The following is an 18,351-nucleotide window of genomic DNA, read 5'->3' as shown; positions in this document are numbered from 1 at the left end:
CCCCGCCCCGCCACCCGCTCGGCTCTCGCGTCCTCCTCTTCCTCCTCCCGCGGCCCCTCGCCTCCCGCCGCCTGCCTCTGCGGCCGCCGTCTGCGGCTTTGTTTTCCTCCCAGGTCGCATTCCCCACACGTGATTCCGTGTTATTGCAAAGAGCGCTTTGGAGCGCGAGCGCGGGGCGCGCGCACCTATAAATACGGACACCCGGCCCCGCAGCCCGCGAGCCAGCGGCTTAGGCGACCGGCGGGCAGCCAGCCAGCGAGCCGAAGTAGCCGAGCTAGCCAGCGAGGCGCGCGCGTGGGCTCGGGCGGCGGCGCCCCCATCCCGAGCACCGAGGGGCGAGCATGGCCCGCCCGCGGGGGGGCTGGACCGCCGCGCACGCCGCCCGATCCCCGCGCCCTGCCCAGCCTGGGTCGCCGCCGCTCGCGCCCGCCGCTTAGCGCTCGGGCGCCGCTCGCTTCTCCGGGCATCGCGGAAATCCCGCCGCAGACGGACACAATGGCGGCGGCGGCCGCCACCACGGCCGCCTGCAGCAGCGGCAGCGCCGGCACCGACGCCGCGGGCGCCAGCGGATTGCAGCAGGCGCCGCCGCAGCCCCAGCCCCAGCCCGCGGCCGCCGCGCCGGCCCAGCCGCCGCCCGAACCCCCCCGGAAGCCGCGCATGGACCCGCGGCGCCGCCAGGCTGCCCTCTCCTTCCTCACCAACATCTCGCTGGACGGCCGGCTGCCGCCGCAGGACGCGGAGTGGGGCGGTGGCGAGGAGGGCGGCGCGGCCAAGCCGGGCGCCGGCGGCGCCTGCGGCGCGAGGACTCGGTTCAGCCTGCTCGCCGCTGCCGAGCGGGGTGGTTGCATCGCGCTCGCCGCGCCGGGCACGCTGGCTGCGGGGTTGGCCGCTGGGTCCGGCCCCTGCCTCCCACAGCTCTCGTCGCTACCGCCCTTGATCCCTGGCGGCCATGCGACCGTGTCCGGCCCCGGGGTGGCGCGGGGGTTCGCGAGCCCCCTGGGCGCCGGCCGGGCGTCGGGGGAGCAGTGGCAGCCGCCCCGGCCGGCGCCTCTCGCCGCCTGTGCCCAACTGCAGCTGCTCGACGGGTCCGGGGCCGCCGGGCAGGAGGAGTTGGAGGAGGACGATGCCTTTACCAGCGTGCAGGTGCCGACGGCCGCCTTTTTGGGCTCCGGGACCCCCGGGAGTGGGAGCGGCAGTCGGGGACGCCTCAACTCGTTCACTCAGGGAATCCTGCCCATCGCCTTCTCCAGGCAGACTTCGCAGAACTACTGCTCCCTGGAGCAGCCAGGCCAGGGCGGCAGCACAAGCGCCTTCGAGCAGCTGCAGAGGTCCCGGTGAGTATCCAGGATGCGACGCGCACCCAATCCTGCGTCCCTCCCGGCGCCCGGCGCTCCCAGCCTCCCCGCGGTCTCTGGGCTACGGGACATGGGTTGCCCCCATTTTCCCGCGCCCTGCCGGATCCTGTGCTCTGGGCCCGAATCCCAAACCACGAGGGCACCCAAAAAAGGGGGCGTCCCCAGGGAGTGCGTGGTTACACGTGTTTGCACGAGCCTAGCACTCGCAGAGGAGCACCATGCTTGTGCAGTGGGTCGGGAGTTGGGAGTTGCAGGAAGCCAGTAAAAAGCGGCGTCCGAGCCTCCCCACACGAGATCACAAACTTCCTGAAACCCGGTCCAGACCCGGAGGCGCACTCTCCCCGCGTGGGGCGAGACTCGGCCGGGCGCAGAGTGGAGCAGTGCAGGCCGGCAGCTGAGCGGCGCGTGTGAGCCTGAACTTGTAGCAGACACGCGTGACCCTCCGGAGAAGTTCTTGCCTGCGTTCCAAGTCTTCTTGCGGCCCGGGGAAACTTGGCTTTTTCCATTTGCTTTCTTGAGCAATGGAAAGTCCTTCTTACATTGCCTCCAACTAGGCCTAGGGGGGTGGGGAACAAAGAGGAAATACGGCTTGCGAGGTTTTTTTCCTATTCCAAGACGAATTTGCTTGAATTCGTTAAACGCGTGTTTTACTTGTTAGCGGAAGTTATCTGGCGGCATTAGGCATCTTAGCAAAAACATGAAATGCTGGACGTTTGCTTATTGTTCAGGAAATAGAGTTTGTCACCATGTATTATTCTGCGGGGCAGTCGGAGGTTGGGACTGTGTGAACTGAAGCTTGCAAAAGTAGTAGGCGGGAGCAGGTGGGGAAATGCAGATCCGTTCTTAGGGAATGCCTTCCCTTGTTGGTTAATAAGGCCTCTTGTGAAGTTAGCAATGGCATAAACTCTACCTTGACAAAGTTGCTTTAGCTTCTTGGGGCCTCAGTTATCCCTTCTGGGAAGAAATGACTATCTCTGCTAGAATTTCTCCTATCATGCTTATCTGAAAGCTTGATCTGGCCCAAGTAAGAAGGTGCCTATGGGAAAACTTAACTTCCTCCCGCAGTGGACAAATGGGGAAAAACGGGCCTGCCTCATCCACAAGTTTGCCCCTAGTCTCCTTCTTCCGAAGTGGGTGAAATCATGAGGGTGCTAGTTAGGCAGCCTCGCTGTTTGAGTGCGCATGGCCCGCAAGCAGGGGTGTGGGAGCCGGGGAAGCAGCCTCATAAGTGCATGGATGAATTAGCGACACTGGGCACAGGTGACAGCCCTACTCCGGTGTTTCTTGTCAGAGCATGCATCTCCCCCGCAGCAGGTGAGGGTAGGGAGGTGGTATACCTTGTTTCTGGGTGAGTCCTGCAAACTCAGCGGTTTCTGGGCAGCTCAGTATTACCGCTTGACATCGCACACTGGGTCATGATGACTCCAGACTTGCAGCCTAAGCCCAGCAGTCAAGAGGGTTATGACAGGAATTGTAATAAACGTACGTGTTATTCTAAGCCAGTGTGCAAAGCTGGCTGTGTCTCCGGATGGACAGATGTGTCCTCCATGCTAAAGGCAGCTGGAGATCAGATTACCTCGCACGCTTTCTCCAAGAAACTCATTTCAGGGGATATGGAAGATCTTGTGTGTTAGCATTTCTGAACCAAAGAATATCCAGAACTCCACCTCCAATCCTATAAATATGAACCTTTTAGGCGTTTTATTGATCCTTTCCACCTCGACACACACATTAAGATGAGTTAATCACTGGAAGATGCTTCTTTACCTGACAGTCACTTTCATCCTATTTCTGAATAATCCATATCTGGCAACCTGATAGGCTTTTATAAAATTACAGCTGTGAATAGAAACAGCTTAAAATTTATGTACAAAGGGGAAAAATAGGTTAAACTGATTTAAGAAAGGCAGAAAGGCTAGCTTAGCTGTGGAGAAGCTACAGACTTCAAATATCCCGGGATGCTTTGTTGCCAACACCACGCCGCTTGTCTATCACTAGAGTACTTGCACCTGCCTAGTTGAAGCGTGCTGAGAGCACAGACTCACTTGAATAAGGCCGGAGGCCAGCTTTTCTGGTTTCTGTTTGTGGAAACCTTTCCTGGTGTGCCTCCCTGCTAGCCTGTGTGTTTCCGTGCAGATGTTACCTCACGGATGGTCTCCTGGGATGTTTTCACATCAAATTGTATTTTCCTTGGATTCATTTCTTGCCATTAGAGGAATTCCATAGCACCTTGCTGCTCCAGATTGTGGGCTGTGCACCTTCAGCTTCACTGGGAGCAGTTAGAAGTGCAAACTCTTCCCTACTCCAGACTACGTGAGTCCAGATCTGCAGTTTAACAAGATCCTCAGGTGATGTGTATACAAATTAAAGTTCGACAAGTGTTTCCACAGTGTATCTGAAATCTGCCCTTTTAAAAAAATGAATTTGAGGTTTTATATGTTGGGTTTGTTTTGGGTATATAAAAATTAGAATGTCGGGCCGGGTGCGGTGGCTCACGACTGTAATCCCAGCACTTTGGGAGGCTGAGGCGAGCAGATCACCTGAGGTCAGGAGTTCAAGACCAGCCTGGCCAACATGGTGAAACCCCATCTTTACTAAAAATACAAAAAAGTAGCTGGGTGTGTTGTTGCTCGCCTGTAATCCCAGCTACTTGGGAGGCTGAGGCAGGAGAATTGCTTGAACCCAGGAGGCGGAGGTTGCAGTGAGCCAAGATTGCGCCATTGCACTCCAGCCTGGGCAACAATAGTGAAACCCCGTCTCAAAAAAAATAAATAAAATGTCTCCCAATCTGCAATCTTGAAACCCTTTCTTCTTGGTTACTTTCACTGGAACCTTGTAAAACCAATCACAAATAATTGCTTGGACTTCCAAACTTTACAACACACAGGGAGGAAAATTCTGTGCGCAAGCCTTGGCACAAGGTGCACAGTAAATGCCTGTGGATGCAATGATTACACCACCTCTGTTCACTGGACTGGACTCTTGACATCTATTGTATTTAGCCCTCACAACCGCCCTGAGTATAGATTCTTTCACAGGTGAGGAGACCGTAGGCTCAGAGAGGTTGAGTAATTTCTCAGACTGGCCCAGCTACTGAGAGGCACATATGATAATCTGACTTAGTTGGGCCAGGATAGGAACCTGGATCATTGATGTCCAAGCTCTGCCACTCTACCATGTCACTATGCCTTGCACACAATAGGCCCATAGATAATTTTTGAGCTGTTGGCTGTAAATGTTTGTCTGTTGTACAACCGGCCAGTCATACTGGTATAATTCAACACCCCCTTTGTTATGCTCCCAAATTTAGCCTCTTTGTTTGCATCCCCTAGCTTTGCTATTTCACCATCTCTATTCTGTTGGGGTGTCCAGGGAACCCAGGACGGTGGGCCTGAGTTCCTCCCAGCCTCACAGACGGGACTCTAGCACTGGGAAGCCAACAGGCTGGGTTTGCTCTCAGGTTGCAGTGTCAGAGGTGGGAAGCCAAAAAGATGCCTCTTAGCTTCATGCCCTATCGTGTTTCTCTGCTCCGGCAGTGAACGATGCATCTGGAAGGTGTTAATAGGTGAAACGGAGTGTGAATTTATAAGGTGTGCATTAAGGCTTCTTTTCACTTCAAAAACTTCCTTGCAGCCAGCAGTTGGCCCCAGCCCTGGGTTACTCTACTTCTTGGAGATTCTGGCTAGAGGACAGCTCCCCAGGAGGACATGAAGTTGAGCCCAGGTGAACCACTGTGCTGATGGGAGGGGTGCATGGTGACCAGCGTACTATTTTTCTTTCTTTCGTTTTCTTTTTTTTTTTTGAGATGGAGTCTTATTTTGTCGCCTAGGCTGGAGAGCAGTGGCGCCATCACGGCTCACTGCAACCTCTGCCTCCCGGGTTCAAGCAATTCTGATGTCTCAGCCTCCCGAGTAACTGGGACCAGGCTGATTTTGGTATTTTTTAGTAGAGATGAGGTTTCACCATGTTGGCCAGGCTGGTCTTGAACTCCTGACCTCAGGTGATCCACCTACCTTGGCCTCTCAAAGTACTGGGATTATAGGCGTGAGCCACTGCGCCCCATCCAGGGTACTATTAAAAAATAGCATGAGGGTTTTGCCTCTGAGAATACTTGAGTTAGCATCATGCCTTGTGGGTTTGTGGTACAGAAGAGCCCTAGGTCCTGGGTTCAGATGCTGGTGCCACTGTGACAGCCGTTTGATCCTGGTGGGTTAATTGGCCTTCTGGGTCTGTTCCTCCTGAGAACCTTGGCTTGTGTCTCCGGCCCTTTCTAGTGTAAAATGCACTTACATTTATAATTGAGGTCTGAGTGTGGGCTTGTGCTAAATGCTTCATATTTGGGCTTCTCAAACGTAAATGCATTTAGAATCACTTAATCTCTTAAAAGCAGATTCTGTATTTCTAACCAGTTCCCTGGAATGCAGAGTGGCCACCCTTTGAAGAGGGAGGCTTTACCCACTATTATGATTTGTTCCTGTTGTCAGGCCAAGGAACCCAGGGCTCAGGAGATGTTAAGTGGCCTGCCCAAGGCCAGTTGGCGATTAATAGATCTCAGGCTCACTACTACTCAGCCGACTTAGAGCTTCTGCCTGCCCCTCCCGCTGCATTGCCCCTCTTTGGAGGAAATCCAGGCTTGTGCTGTAATTGTAGTCTGTGTCTTGACTGAAAAGAAAAATGTGAGCCAACCACAGATCAAGAATCAGGGTAAGAAAGGGGAGATGGATGCTGTTTCCTAGCTTTTTTACCACCCGCTTTGTGACATCAGGCAAGTCACCAGTCTGTATGTGCCCCAGCTGTGAGCCACCTGACCCCTCGGGATTTCAGAAGTCTATAAAGAACTTTGATCTCAGCAGTGAGCAAACACAAGTTATTGCTTAGCCATTTTTCCAGCAACCATGGGTTTTGGAGGTTGGAGTTGTAACCCCAGGCCAGGCGGGGGCCTGTGGATGGCGGGTGCAGTCTGAGGCTTGCCTGCTGCCCTTGTTGCAGTCACAGAGCCTGCAACGTGGGCGAGCTCAGGAGAAGTACATAGGAAGCCTGCTCACTGCTGGCAAGTGCCTGGGGAGGCCAGTGAGCTCAAGGGTGAGCTTTTGCTCTCTGGGACGGGTGGGGAAGCCACTACATGGCTCTGCACCATGTGCTCAGTAGCTTTCCCAGGAAGTGCCGATGCCTGGACTTTTTTCTCTCTTCAGAAAGATAGCTGTGAGGTGGCAGAGGGCCAAGGGCAGGTTTTCTGGAGAGTTAAATAGGAGGCAGTGCAGGTGAGCCTGTGCTGTGACCTGATGTGGCATGAGAGGTCAAAGCAGGACTTGAGACTCCTGGGTTCTGGGTCTTAGTTTCCTTATGGAACTCAGCGGTTGGGACAGATGAGCCTGCCGCCTCTTCCGGGTCCACCATTCCACGTGTCTTGGTCCTGTGGCCTGCTGCAGGGTCTGGGGGCATGTTTAGCCTGCGGACGTGTGGATAATCTAACCTCAGAATCAGGTACAAAGTAGCATTAAGTTTGTTCCATGTGGCTCTGATGGGCAGAACATGCAACTAATGAAGGAATGAATGGATGAATGAATAGGGTTCCCCCAGTGTAAGGGAGAACTTTAAAAACTACCCTCAGCTGTGTTCCTTCAGGCAGGGGCACTATCACAGCTGGACTGACAATGTTAGGAGGCTATCCAAGCAGGAAGCCACTGCCTGGGGAGGCGGTCAGTCCCCCAGCTGAAACTACCCCCACACCAAGGACGTGATCTGTAGTAACCTCTATTGCTAAAGGGCCTTCAGGTTTACAAAGTACTGTTGTACATGTTGATAACAGACCCCAGACACCACAGGGGGCAGGAGTCCAAGGTCACAGAGTGACCAGGGGGTGACCTAGGTTGCAGTGTTATCTGTCAGTTATGTAGAAAAGGAAATTCTTGGTATTGAGACTTAATGCCTTGTGTCATTTATTCATTCAACAAACATTGAACACAATGAGTATCAATCATGAGTCACCGCTGTCCTAGTCATGGGAGATGGAGGCATAAAACATGGTCCCTGTCTGTGTTGGGTGACGTAAGTAAATGGGCGAGTTGGGAGAGTGATGAGTGAGCGGTTAGAGGTGAGCTTATTGTTTGAACTCCCCCCACCCGGGGAGGGGTGCAGGGACATTTCACACCCTTCCCTGTGGCAGCTAGCACAGGGCCTTGGACGCAGTATTTTTATTTAACAAATATGTGGCAGGCATTATTCTAAGCACTTTAATGGGACTGAGTTCATACCTAGAAACACCCTGAGACAGTACTACCATCACCTCCATTTGGAAGCACAGAGAAGTAACTTGTCTGGGGTCCTGTGCTCTGACCTGCCTCCCTCTGCTGTGCTACAGTTTACAGATCAGGCTTATACATGCTTGTTAAATAGGCTTCAGCTGAACTGAGCAGAAATTGACCTAAATGGCCTCAAAGGTTCCCAATCACTTGTGATTTCCTTGTTTCAGTTTCCACTTTTCTGTCATCTAGGGAAGACCTCTGTGCATTTGGGCCCAGAGGACAGGCCAGGTTTTAAATAGGGATTCCTGTGACTCTGGCAATTAACTTCCACCCGTTGCCTGCCTGTGCGTCCTCTCTTTTTGGCCACAGCTGAATCCCTGACACCTTTATTGCCTCTCTTACTCACCTGGTACATTACACGTCTTGTGTTATTTAGAGCATGGTGCAATTAGCAACAGGAACCTGGCCTCCCAAAGTTTAAAGCTCTGCTGGGTCCTCATCTGTGAAACGGGAATGATACCACCACCTCCCTCCTGGGCGGGTTTCCCTCTGTATCTTCTCAGCACCACCCTTTCCCCAACTGCCCCACTGGCTGTTTATAAATAATACCTTCTTGGAAAAACCACGCCCACTCGTGCAAGTCTTGCCTTTGGCTGCCTTTGTGCTACAAGGACAGAATCGAGTAGTTGCGACAGGGACCACATGGCCTATTCCCTGGCTTGTCACAGAGTGGTTGTGCTTCCCCCACCCTAGCCCAGTGCTCTGTGCCCAAGAAGTGTGCAAGTCCCCTTGGCCCCTTCCTGCCTGCACCCTCCTTGCCTTGTTTCACAGCCTCGATAATGTAGTGGCCCGAGGGGCTCCTGGCTTCTGTTTGGACCCCTGTCAATCCCTCCCCCCTGGGCTGTCAGAGGGACCCTTCTGAAGCCCACATCTGATCCTGCAGGTCTTAAATTCCTGGTATTTCAGGCGAGGCAGCTGTTGGCTTGGGTCCTGGTTGCCACTGCAACCTCCCCCCCTCCCACACACCCTCTGAGGCCTGTTGCTGCCATACTGTGTTGTTTTTACAGAGGGCACCCACGCTGCTCCGTGCCCCAGGCTCTGGCACTCTCAGGCTTCTCCTGGGGCAAGGCCTCCCACAAGAGGCCCCTTCCTTCCAGCTCCGTCAGCCACAGAGCCAGCCACTGCTCTCCCCATGCTCGTACACGCTCCTGGCTGGGCCTCTTCCTTCCCTGTGGATCTGTGCTTCAGCCCTGGTCCGACTGGAGGGCCCGTCCTCCGTGGTCTGGTCAGAGCTTGGTGATGGATTGCCCTGGGGCCAGCTTTTGTGAAACAGACCACATCTCTCCTCCATAGGAAACACAAACGAAACTCCAATTCCCTAACAGTAAGAGTAGGAAAATTTGATTCTAACTGTTCCCCCACCCCACAACGTTCTAGGTCTTTGTTTTCATCCAGCAGTTGCTCCTGACTCTTGATTTGCTAAAACAATCTGTCATGGGGCTAAGGTGAGACAGATTGTGGAGGCTGCACCACCCAGCCCATCCTACCTGTGCCTGTCTCTCCCACCCTCGGGAGGGAGGTGACTTGTATGGAGTTCTGAGTACCTCTTGTGTGCCACATCCTTCACTTATGTTGTTTTGTTCGTGTGGCAGTCTGTGAAACAGGTTGCCTACTTTAGAGCTGAGAAGACTGAGGCTGGATGGTTAAGGAAATTTGTCTAAGGCCGCATAGCTGGAATCTAGAGCTAGAATTGAACCCTGGTTTTCCTGGCTTCTAAGCTGGGTTTCTTGCAGACCCTGTAGTGTCTTGGAGCTGACTCCTACCCACTTATTAGAGACAATTGAGGAATCTGAGGTGGTTGATAACCTGAAATCGGTTGTGGTGGGAATATTTACACCACAGGAATCGGCCAATGCTACAAGTCAAGGTTTTTCTTTTTCCCCTTCCAGAGAGTTGGTTATCAGCATGTGCACCTAAGGCTTTACCACACATCCTTTTTTTTTTTTTTTGAGACGGAGTCTCACTCTGTTGCCCAGGCTGGAGTGCAGTGACGTAATCTCGGCTCACTGCAACCTCCGCTTCCTGGGTTCAAGCAATTCTCCTGCCTCAGCCTCCCAAGTAGCTGGGATTACAGGTGCCTGTCACCATGTCCAGCTAAGTTTTTGTATTTTTAGTAGAGACGGGGTTTCGCCATGTTGAGCAGGCTGGTCTCTAACTCCTGAACTTAGGTGATCTGCCTGCCTCGGCCTTCCAAAGTGCTGGGATTACAGGCATGAGCCACCGCGCCTGGCCTAATTTTTATATTTTTAGTAGAGATGAGGTTTCACCATGTTGGCCAGGCTGATCTCGATCTCTTGACCTCATGATCTGCCTGTCTTGACCTTGTGGTCCACCCATCTCGGCCTCCCAAAGTGCTGGGATTACGGGTGTGAGCCACTGCACCCGGCTCACACATCCTTTTTGTCCTGTTTTCCTCTTTGGGGGCTGTGCAAAATGTCGCTATCAAAGGAAGCATATTGAAAACCAGAAGTTTTTATAAGAATCTGCTGCTTAACATAATGATGTAAATTTTCCCCAGGGTCACCACTATCCATTTTTTCCACTTCAGAAAATTATCTGTCCCCCTCAAGTTTCAGCCTGTGTACCATTTAAACACCAAACTTTTCACAGATTCTGGGGCTCAGACCACTTAGTATTACATACGGGAATCATGAAATCATTAGCTGTTACTCTGTTTTACCAACTGTGTAATGTGGTATTTGTATGTTTGTTTGATTTTGAAAAGCCTCTAAGAACGTATAATTAATTGGAGTTTGCTAGTTTGTCTTTTCCTCTTGGTTTTAATAGTTTGGACGGCTACACATTAGATCATATTTAACGAGGTTATCATTCATTGTGGTTTGGGGCTTATTACTGTACATTTGGTCACAGACAAGAGCTTGTAAAGCAGAACGTGCAAATACCAGGGGCTTATGACTTTAGAATATTGTAATGATATGTGTGTGCAAGAGGGACCCAATCTTGTCCCTGGTTTAAAGCACAGGGTATATGTAAATCTAAGTTAGGTTTTATGATAAATAGAGGAAAAAGCATTCAACCAGAAACTAGTAAAATATTCAAGAATGCCAAAGATGTTTATGTGCCTAGCACGTTGATTTTTTTTTTAAAGCACTTTACTCATTGACCAAATTATTTATAAAGCAAAGTGTCTACTTCGATAGTTTTAGGAAGGGCTGTGTAGCGGGGTAGAGGAACAAACGTGAGGAGCTGGAAGATATTCAAAGTCTAAAGTTTTTTGCTTAAGGACAAAAACTGGCATGTTAGGGGGACAAATGGTTGATGTGATGTTGAATGGTAGTTCTTTTTTTTTTTTCTTTTGGAGATGGAGTCTTGCTCTGTCGCCCAGGCTGGAGTGCAATGGCATGATCTTGGCTCACTGCAACCTCTGCCTCCCGGGTTCAAGCGATTGGCCAAGCTTGTCTCGAACTCCTGACCTCAAGTGATCAGCCTGCCTCAGCCTCCCAAAGTGCTAGGATTACAGGCGTGAGCTACCCTGCCCGGCCTGAATGGTAGTTCTTGATGAATTATTTTATTTATTGAGTTGAATAAAGTTTGTTTTTGGAGGGTGAGTAGTGAAGAAGGAAGATGAGATTACAAGTGTCTAAAGTAATTGTAGGATTCCATTTATCCATCACAAAATGATTGATAATATTATAAGTTACGTTTATTTGTTGGATGCTTAACAGCTTAAGAAGTACTTTTTAAAAATCAAGTAATTTCAAAAAGGCAATGTGGTAGCTGTTTTATGGATTTGAAAGTCACCGTATGTAGTAGAGCTAGAGTTTTAAAATTTACATTTTCTAAGTTGAGAGTTTTAAAACAAAAACTCTACCATAGCTGTACCATTTTAAGAAAAATGTAAGAAAGAATCAACTAAGTACTGTAGAATTTTATTCTCCTTCCAGTCTCAAATCTTCTACTTGTGTGTTCGTTAACCAAAATGCTAGGGCCTCATCTGTTTCAGACCTATGGGCTGGAGTCAATCAAGGTCAGTATGTTAAAGTACAAAGAAATATTGTGCTATAGTTTTGGCTAGCCAGCGCCTTCTCATCAAGCGAGCATGCTGATTTTCACGTGATAACCTCGGGCAGGCCAATAGAACCCTGATTTGGGACCAGAGTCATGGAAAATTTTCCCAATAACAACAGCTCTCTCCAGATAATATTAATAGCTTGGTATCAGTTCCTCCCGCAGGGAGTAAGCTCCTTCTCCTTCCTGCACCCCTGCCGCTAGGCCTCTGTCTCAGCAAAATGGGTGAGCAGAAGAGTGGAAAGACCAGCTTTGGAGCTCCATAGCTCTGCCGCTTAACGGCACCTTTTGGACAACACGCTTAGCCACTCTGAACCTCATGTTCTCACCTGTAGAATGGGGATAAGGACTCCAGTCCTTTTGGGGTGTTGCAAATATTAAAATAAGAATGCAGAATGCAACACTAAACACCTAGCAGAGGTTTGGCCCTTAGTGATTAAGCAGGAAAATTGTAGCTGTTATTTCCATTCACAATTGCACTGCACCTTACACTGTCCAAGAAGCTGTTGAGAAATTCGACAAGGTCTGCTCTGATCATGAGGAGCTGATCCTGAACAGCTACCTTGCTGCATTGTTTTAGTTTCATCAGTAGTAGTGAAATCAGAGCAGCAGAGCAAAACAGTACCCCTCTGTTTGGTGCTGCATTTTGCCCCTGCTTACACTGGAATCGTGACAATTTCTATTGCCAGAATAAAGCAAGGTAGGGGGAATTCACATGTTCATCCTTGTACCTTTAGAGGAGTGAGGCTGTGAGGTGAAGAGCAACAATCAGCTTTGCCCACACTCAGGCCCAAGAAGATGCTGCCCTACTTGGAGGGTCCCGCAGCCCATGTGGGGCACATGCTGGGGGAGGGCTACCTCCAGAGACAATTTGGGAAGACACAACTTTCATCACTTGTTATCAGAGCTATAGCCCTCATTCCATGGTCTGTGTGCTGCCTGGCCTCCATTTCTTTTTTTTTCTTTTTTCTTTTTTTTTTTTCTTGAGATGGAGTCTTGCTCTGTCGCCCAGGCTGGAGTGCAGTGGTGCAATCTCGGCTCACTGCAAGCTCTGCCTCCTGGGTTCACGCCATTCTCCTGCCTCAGCCTCCCGAGTAGCTGGGACTACAGGCGCTCGCCACCACGCCTGGCTAATTTTTTGTATGTTTAGTAGAGACAGATTTTCACCGTGTTAGCCGGGGTGGTCTCGATCTCCTGACCTCGTGAACCGCCCGCCTCAGCCTCTCAAAGTGCTGGGATTACAGGCATGAGCCACCGCGCCCGGCCCACTTGGCCTCCATTTCTAAGCAGGATACTCCCTCCGATGTGAGGGCTCCTCAGGGTCTGTGTGGCCGTGACATGGAGTTGAGTTGGGTGCTACATGGGTGACTTGGCCTCACCTTTCAGCCCCGTTTCCCCTCTGCACATGGCTTCCACCTCCTCTCCTTGACCCCATGGTTAAACAGAGTTGGGTCTTTGTCCAGGGATCCCAGGTATCGCCCATTTGGCATTGGGTCAGTAGGGACTTCTGTGTCAATTCTGCACACACATCTGCATGCCAGGCAAGTGTGGCCTTGTTGTTCAGAGATAAATGGGGTCCAGTGTCCATCCCAGAAGAGGACAGCCCGGCACAAGGCAGCTGGACTCTGGGGCAGCAGGACAGGTTAAGGGCCACCATTCCTGCAGTGGGAGCAGTGGTTGTCCTGGAGATGCCCTTGGAACTGGGCCTTCAGGTCAGCTGTGACCTCACAGTGGGTGCACTGTGGCAAAGCACATTGGATGCTTGGTTTAAGACTGTGAGTTTAATCCAGAGGAAAACGGGAAGACTTTGAATAGGAACAGGTGTGAGCAGAGCTGGATTTTTTCAAAACTGGAGACAGTTTGAATGGAGGAAGAAAACTGTAGCAGTGCTCTTTTTTTGAGATGGAGTCTCTCTGTCTGCCCAGGCTGGAGTGTAGTGACGCGATCTCAGCTCACAGCAACCTCTGCCTCCCAGGTTCAAGTGATCCTCCTGCCTCAGCTTCCTGAGTAGCTGGGACTTCAGGTGTGTGCCACCATGCCAGATACTTTTTTTTGTATTTTTAGTAGAGATGAGGTTTTGCCATGTTGTCCAGGCTGGTCCCCAACTCCTGACCTCAGGTGATCACTCACCTTAGACTCCCAAAGTGCTAGGATTGCAGAGGTGAGCCACTGCACCCGGCCTCATGCTTTTTGTTTTTAACCCCTTTGGCATCCTAATTGTCTCTTCAGATAAATCAACCTGTACTCATCCAAAATTTTTACTTTTAGGAAGTTTGTCTACTTTTTTTTGAGATGGAGCCTCGCTGTTGCCCAGGCTGGAGTGCAGTACTGCAATCTTGGCTCACCGCAGCCTCTGCCTCCAGGGCTCCAGCCACCCTCCCACCTCAGCCTCCTCTGTGCTTGGGATGCACAGGCATGTGCCACCTTGCCAGCAAATTTTTGTATTTTTAGTGGAGACAGGGTTTCACCATGTTGCCTAGGCTGGTCTCAAACTCCTGAGCTCAAGCAGTCTACCCACCTCAGTCTCCCAAAATGCTGGGATTATAGGAGTGAGCCACTGTGCCCAGCCATGGAATTTTTGGAAAAAAAGCTAAACTCTATCCCGGATACGTCAGTTTTTGTTTGATTCTTTGGCGCGGTAGCCCAGTAGTTTTCAGAATGTGCTCTCTGGACCAGCGGCGGCCAGAAACTTGTTAGAAACACGATCCCCAGACCCAGCCTCAGAAGCTCTGGGGCAGGGCCCAGCAATCTGTTTCAGCAAGGCCCCTACTTGCGCCTGTCGCCTGTTCAGGCTTGGCAGCAGCCACTGTGGACAAAGCCTTGTGTACCTCCAGCTTTACTGGACCTTCTGAAAGATGTAAACAGCGTCTAGTGCTCCAGAAAGGATTTTATTTATTCTAGCACAAATCGACGGAAGTTATCCCTGATGTGGGGCTCTGCTATCCAGGTGATGCAGGGTTGAGGCTTGGCATCACCACCGTTAGGCTCGCCACTCCTTTTCTGTCCCTGACACGGCCACGCTCTGTCTCTGGTGAACTTCTAGGCTTGGCTCTGATGAGTCCCTTTCGCATTGGCTTTCCCTGCCTCCTTGTGTCTGGGGTATCTGTTCCCTCATCTGTGTCCTAAAGCATTTCCTCTCCACCTCTATTTTAAGGTTGTAGTATTGGTGTTTTTTTTTTTTTTTTTTTTTTTTTGAGACGGAGTCTCGCTCTGTCACCCTGGCTGGAGTGCAGTGGCGCTATCTCGGCTCACTGCCGGCTCCGCCTCCCAGGTTCATGCCATTCTCCTGCCACAGCCTCCTGAGTAGCTGGGACTACAGGCACCTGCCACCACGCCCGGCTAATTTTTTTTTTTTTTTTTTGTATTTTTAGTAGAGACGGGGTTTCACCGTGTTAGCCAGGATGGTCTCAATCTCCTGGCCTCGTGATCCACCCACCTCGGCCTCCCAAAGTGCTGGGATTACAGGCGTGAGCCACCGTGCCCAGCCAGGTCGTAGTAGTTTTTCAAGTATCCAAGCAGATTCATGGAAAGCCTCTGCCCTGTGCCAGGCACTGGGATACAGGGGAGCCCCAGAGGGGTGGGACCCCTGTTACCACAGACCTTAGTGGCTTGCGTTGGCAATGGGGAAAAGAGGCAACCAAACCAACTACAAGTAGACTAAACTCTGGAGGGCTCTGTGAAGGGTCGTGGGAGTCTGTGAACATCTATTAGGTGTTGTGGCTGGGAAAGGCTTTCTCAGGAGATGAGAAAGCAGTTCACCACCGAGAGATGGGATGCAGGTTTCAGGCACTGGGAGCCGTGTGTTCTAGGGTCCTGAGATGCCAATGCACGTGATCTGTTGCAGGAAGAAGGCCAGGGTGGTTGGAGCATAGTGAACTCAGGGAGCCAAGGGGGCTGAGCTGAGAATTGGGCAGATGCCTCATAACGCTAAAAGCTCTCATTGTCGGCCGGGCGCGGTGGCTCATGCCTGTGATCCCAGCACTTTGGGAGGCCGAGGTGGGCAGATCACGAGGTCAGGAGATCGAGAGCATCCCAGCTAACAGAGTGAATCCCCATCTCTACTAAAAATACAAAAAAAAAAATTAGCCAGGCGTGGTGGCAGGTGCGGTGGTGGGCGCCTATAGTCCCAGCTACTCGGGAGGCTGAGGCAGGAGAATGGCGTGAACCCGGGAGGCAGAGCTTGCAGTGAGTTGAGATCGCACCACTGCACTCCAGCCTGGGCGACAGAGCGAGACTCCGTCTCAAAAAAAAAAAAAAAAAAAAAAAGAGCTCTCATTGTCTTTATTAGAAGCCGCTGGGGAGCAGAGTGCCCTGGCCTACGTTTTTTTTGTTTTTTTGTTTTTGTTTTTTTGTTTTTGTTTTGTGAGACAGAGTCTCGCTCTGTCGCCCAGGCTGGAGTGCAGTGGCACGATCTCGGCTCACTGCAAGCTCTGCCTTCCGGGTTCACGCCATTCTCCTGCCTCAGCCTCCCGAGTAGCTGGGACTACAGGCGCCTGCCACCACGCCCAGCTAATTTTTGTATTTTTTAGTAGAGACGGGATTTCACTGTGTTAGGCAGGATGGTCTCGATCTCCTGACCTCGTGATCTGCCCGCCTCGGCCTCCCAAAGTGCTGGATTACATGTGTAAGCCACTGCGCCAGGCCTCCCTGGCCTACGTTTTAAGGTCCCGCTGACTGCCATGGATTGAAGGAGGACAGGCGTGGATGTGAGACCTCTAGGAGCCTCTTGCCTTTTGGCGAGAGCGTCCTGCTGAGACACACAGTAGCCTGGACAGAGGTAGAGATGGTGAAGGGTGGATGGATGGCAGGTGCGTCTTGGAGGTAGAGCTGATGGAACTTGTAGGGGACTTGAATGTTCCCTGCCATTGTGGAGCTTATGTCTAATTGGAGAGAGGCTCTTGAGTAATCCATCGACAGATGGAAGACTGCAGGCCTGGGGTGAGTCACAGAGCGGGGACAGCCTTGATCCTGTTGGCCTGTGATAAGTGATGGTGGATTGGACTCCACTGTGGCGGGTTAAGCAAGGCTTGCTTCAGGAGGTGACTGCTGAACTAAGGTCTAAGAATGGACAGGTATCAAGGACTTGACAAGGGCTAGAAGGATTGGGGCAGACAGGAGGAGCAGCTGGTGCAGACCAGGGCCAGAAAGGTTCATGCAGGCAGGAGGAGCAGTGGGTTTGAAGAAACGAGAGCGCTGATGCTGTGGTCCAGGCAGGACATGGGGGCCACTTGCACCACAGTGGTAGCAAAGCGGGTGGAGAGAAGTAAACGGATTCAACAGAGATGTAAGGTACAATGGAGATGGATTAGATACGGACCAGGGGGAGTGGAGGGCGTTGAGGAGACTCCGAGGTTTCTGGCCTATGGACTGATTGGGTAGCAGTGCCATCTCTGAGACAGGAGTATTAGCTTGATCCAGTGTTATGTGTTTAAAAATGCTACCAAGGTAGGCATGGTGGCCTGTGTCTATAATCTTAGCTATCTGGAGGCTGAGGTGGGAGAATTGCCTGAGGCCAGGAGTTCAGCCTGGACAACATAGTGAAACCCTGTCTTTAAAAAAAATTAATGAATGAGCTAAAATGCCACCTGGAAGAAAAATTGTGCAACTAAAGATGACCCTATTTCTTCTCATTGCCTATTTCTCCCCCTAATCCTGTGCCGTTACTGTCCTAATGGCTTGAGGTAATGTATCTGTAGGGTCATAAGTAACTTGTTGATTGAATATTTACATATGGAGTTTTTTCTTTTTCTCCCGAGGTAGAGAATGATATTTATGGTTAGATATCATCTCAAGTTTATAATCGTTTGGCCTAATTTTTTTTTTTTTTTTTTTTTTTTTGAGACTGAGTCTCACTCTTATTTCCCAGGCTAGAGTGCAGTGGCAAGATCTCGGCTCACTGCAACCTCCGTCTCCTGGGTTCAGGCGATTCTCGTGCCTCAGCCTCCCGAGTAGCTGGGATTACAGGCACCTGCCATCATGCCCGGCTAATTTTTGTATTTTTAGTAGAGATGGGGTTTCACCATGTTGGCCAGGCTGGTCTCAAACTCCTGACCTCAAGTGATCCACCTGGCTCGGCCTCCCACAGTGCTGGGATTATAGGCTTGAGCCACCGTGCCAGGCCTTGGTCTAAATTTTTTTTTTTTTTCTCAGAGTTTCGCTCTTGTTGCCCAGGCTGGAGTGCAGTGGCGTGATCTTGGCTCACTGCAATCTCCACCTCCCGGGTTCAAATGATTCTCCTGCGTCAGCCTCCCGAGTAGCTGGGATTACAGGCGCCGACCACCACGCCCTGCTATTTTTTGCATTTTTAGTAGAGACAGGGTTTCACCATGTTGGCCAGGCTGGTTTTGAACTCCTGACCTTGTGGTCCACCTACCTTGGCCTCCCGAAGTGCTGGGATTACAGGCGTGAGCCACTGCGCCTGGCTGGTCTAAAATTTTTAATGTTACTTTTTTTTTTCCCTCCCAGGCTGGAGTGCAGTGGCATAACCTCAGCTCACTGCAGCCTCAACCTCCTGAACTCAAGCAATCCTCCCACCTCAGCCACCCAAATAGTTGAGCCTACTGGTATGCACTACCACACCTGGCTAATTTTTATATTTTTTTTTGTAGAGATGAGGTTTCACCATCTTTCCCAGGCTGATCTCAAACTCCTGGGCTCAAGCC

General features: G+C 51.2%; 1 protein-coding gene across 3 annotated transcripts in view; it reads left to right on the top strand.

Moving 5' to 3' along the window:
• The first annotated feature begins 215 nt into the window (after nucleotides 1–215).
• Nucleotides 216–18,351, top strand: part of CABLES1 (Cdk5 and Abl enzyme substrate 1) — a 124,888-nt gene continuing 106,752 nt past the window's right edge. Inside the window, exon 1 of one of the 3 annotated variants that reach the window (XM_055236376.2) lies at nucleotides 216–1,334. In XM_055236376.2, the coding sequence (XP_055092351.2) occupies nucleotides 496–1,334 (839 nt within the window). In that variant the 5' untranslated portion in view covers nucleotides 216–495. Of the gene's footprint in view, nucleotides 1,335–16,292; nucleotides 16,314–18,351 lie in introns of those variants that run through there. The other 2 variants (XM_055236367.2, XM_055236410.2) reach the window with 2 other exon arrangements.

Source organism: Symphalangus syndactylus, chromosome 1 (genome assembly GCF_028878055.3).
Source record: "Symphalangus syndactylus isolate Jambi chromosome 1, NHGRI_mSymSyn1-v2.1_pri, whole genome shotgun sequence".
NCBI lineage: Eukaryota > Metazoa > Chordata > Mammalia > Primates > Hylobatidae > Symphalangus > Symphalangus syndactylus.
Note: the sequence above shows the minus strand (reverse complement) of the source record. Positions and strands in the feature narration are given on the sequence as shown.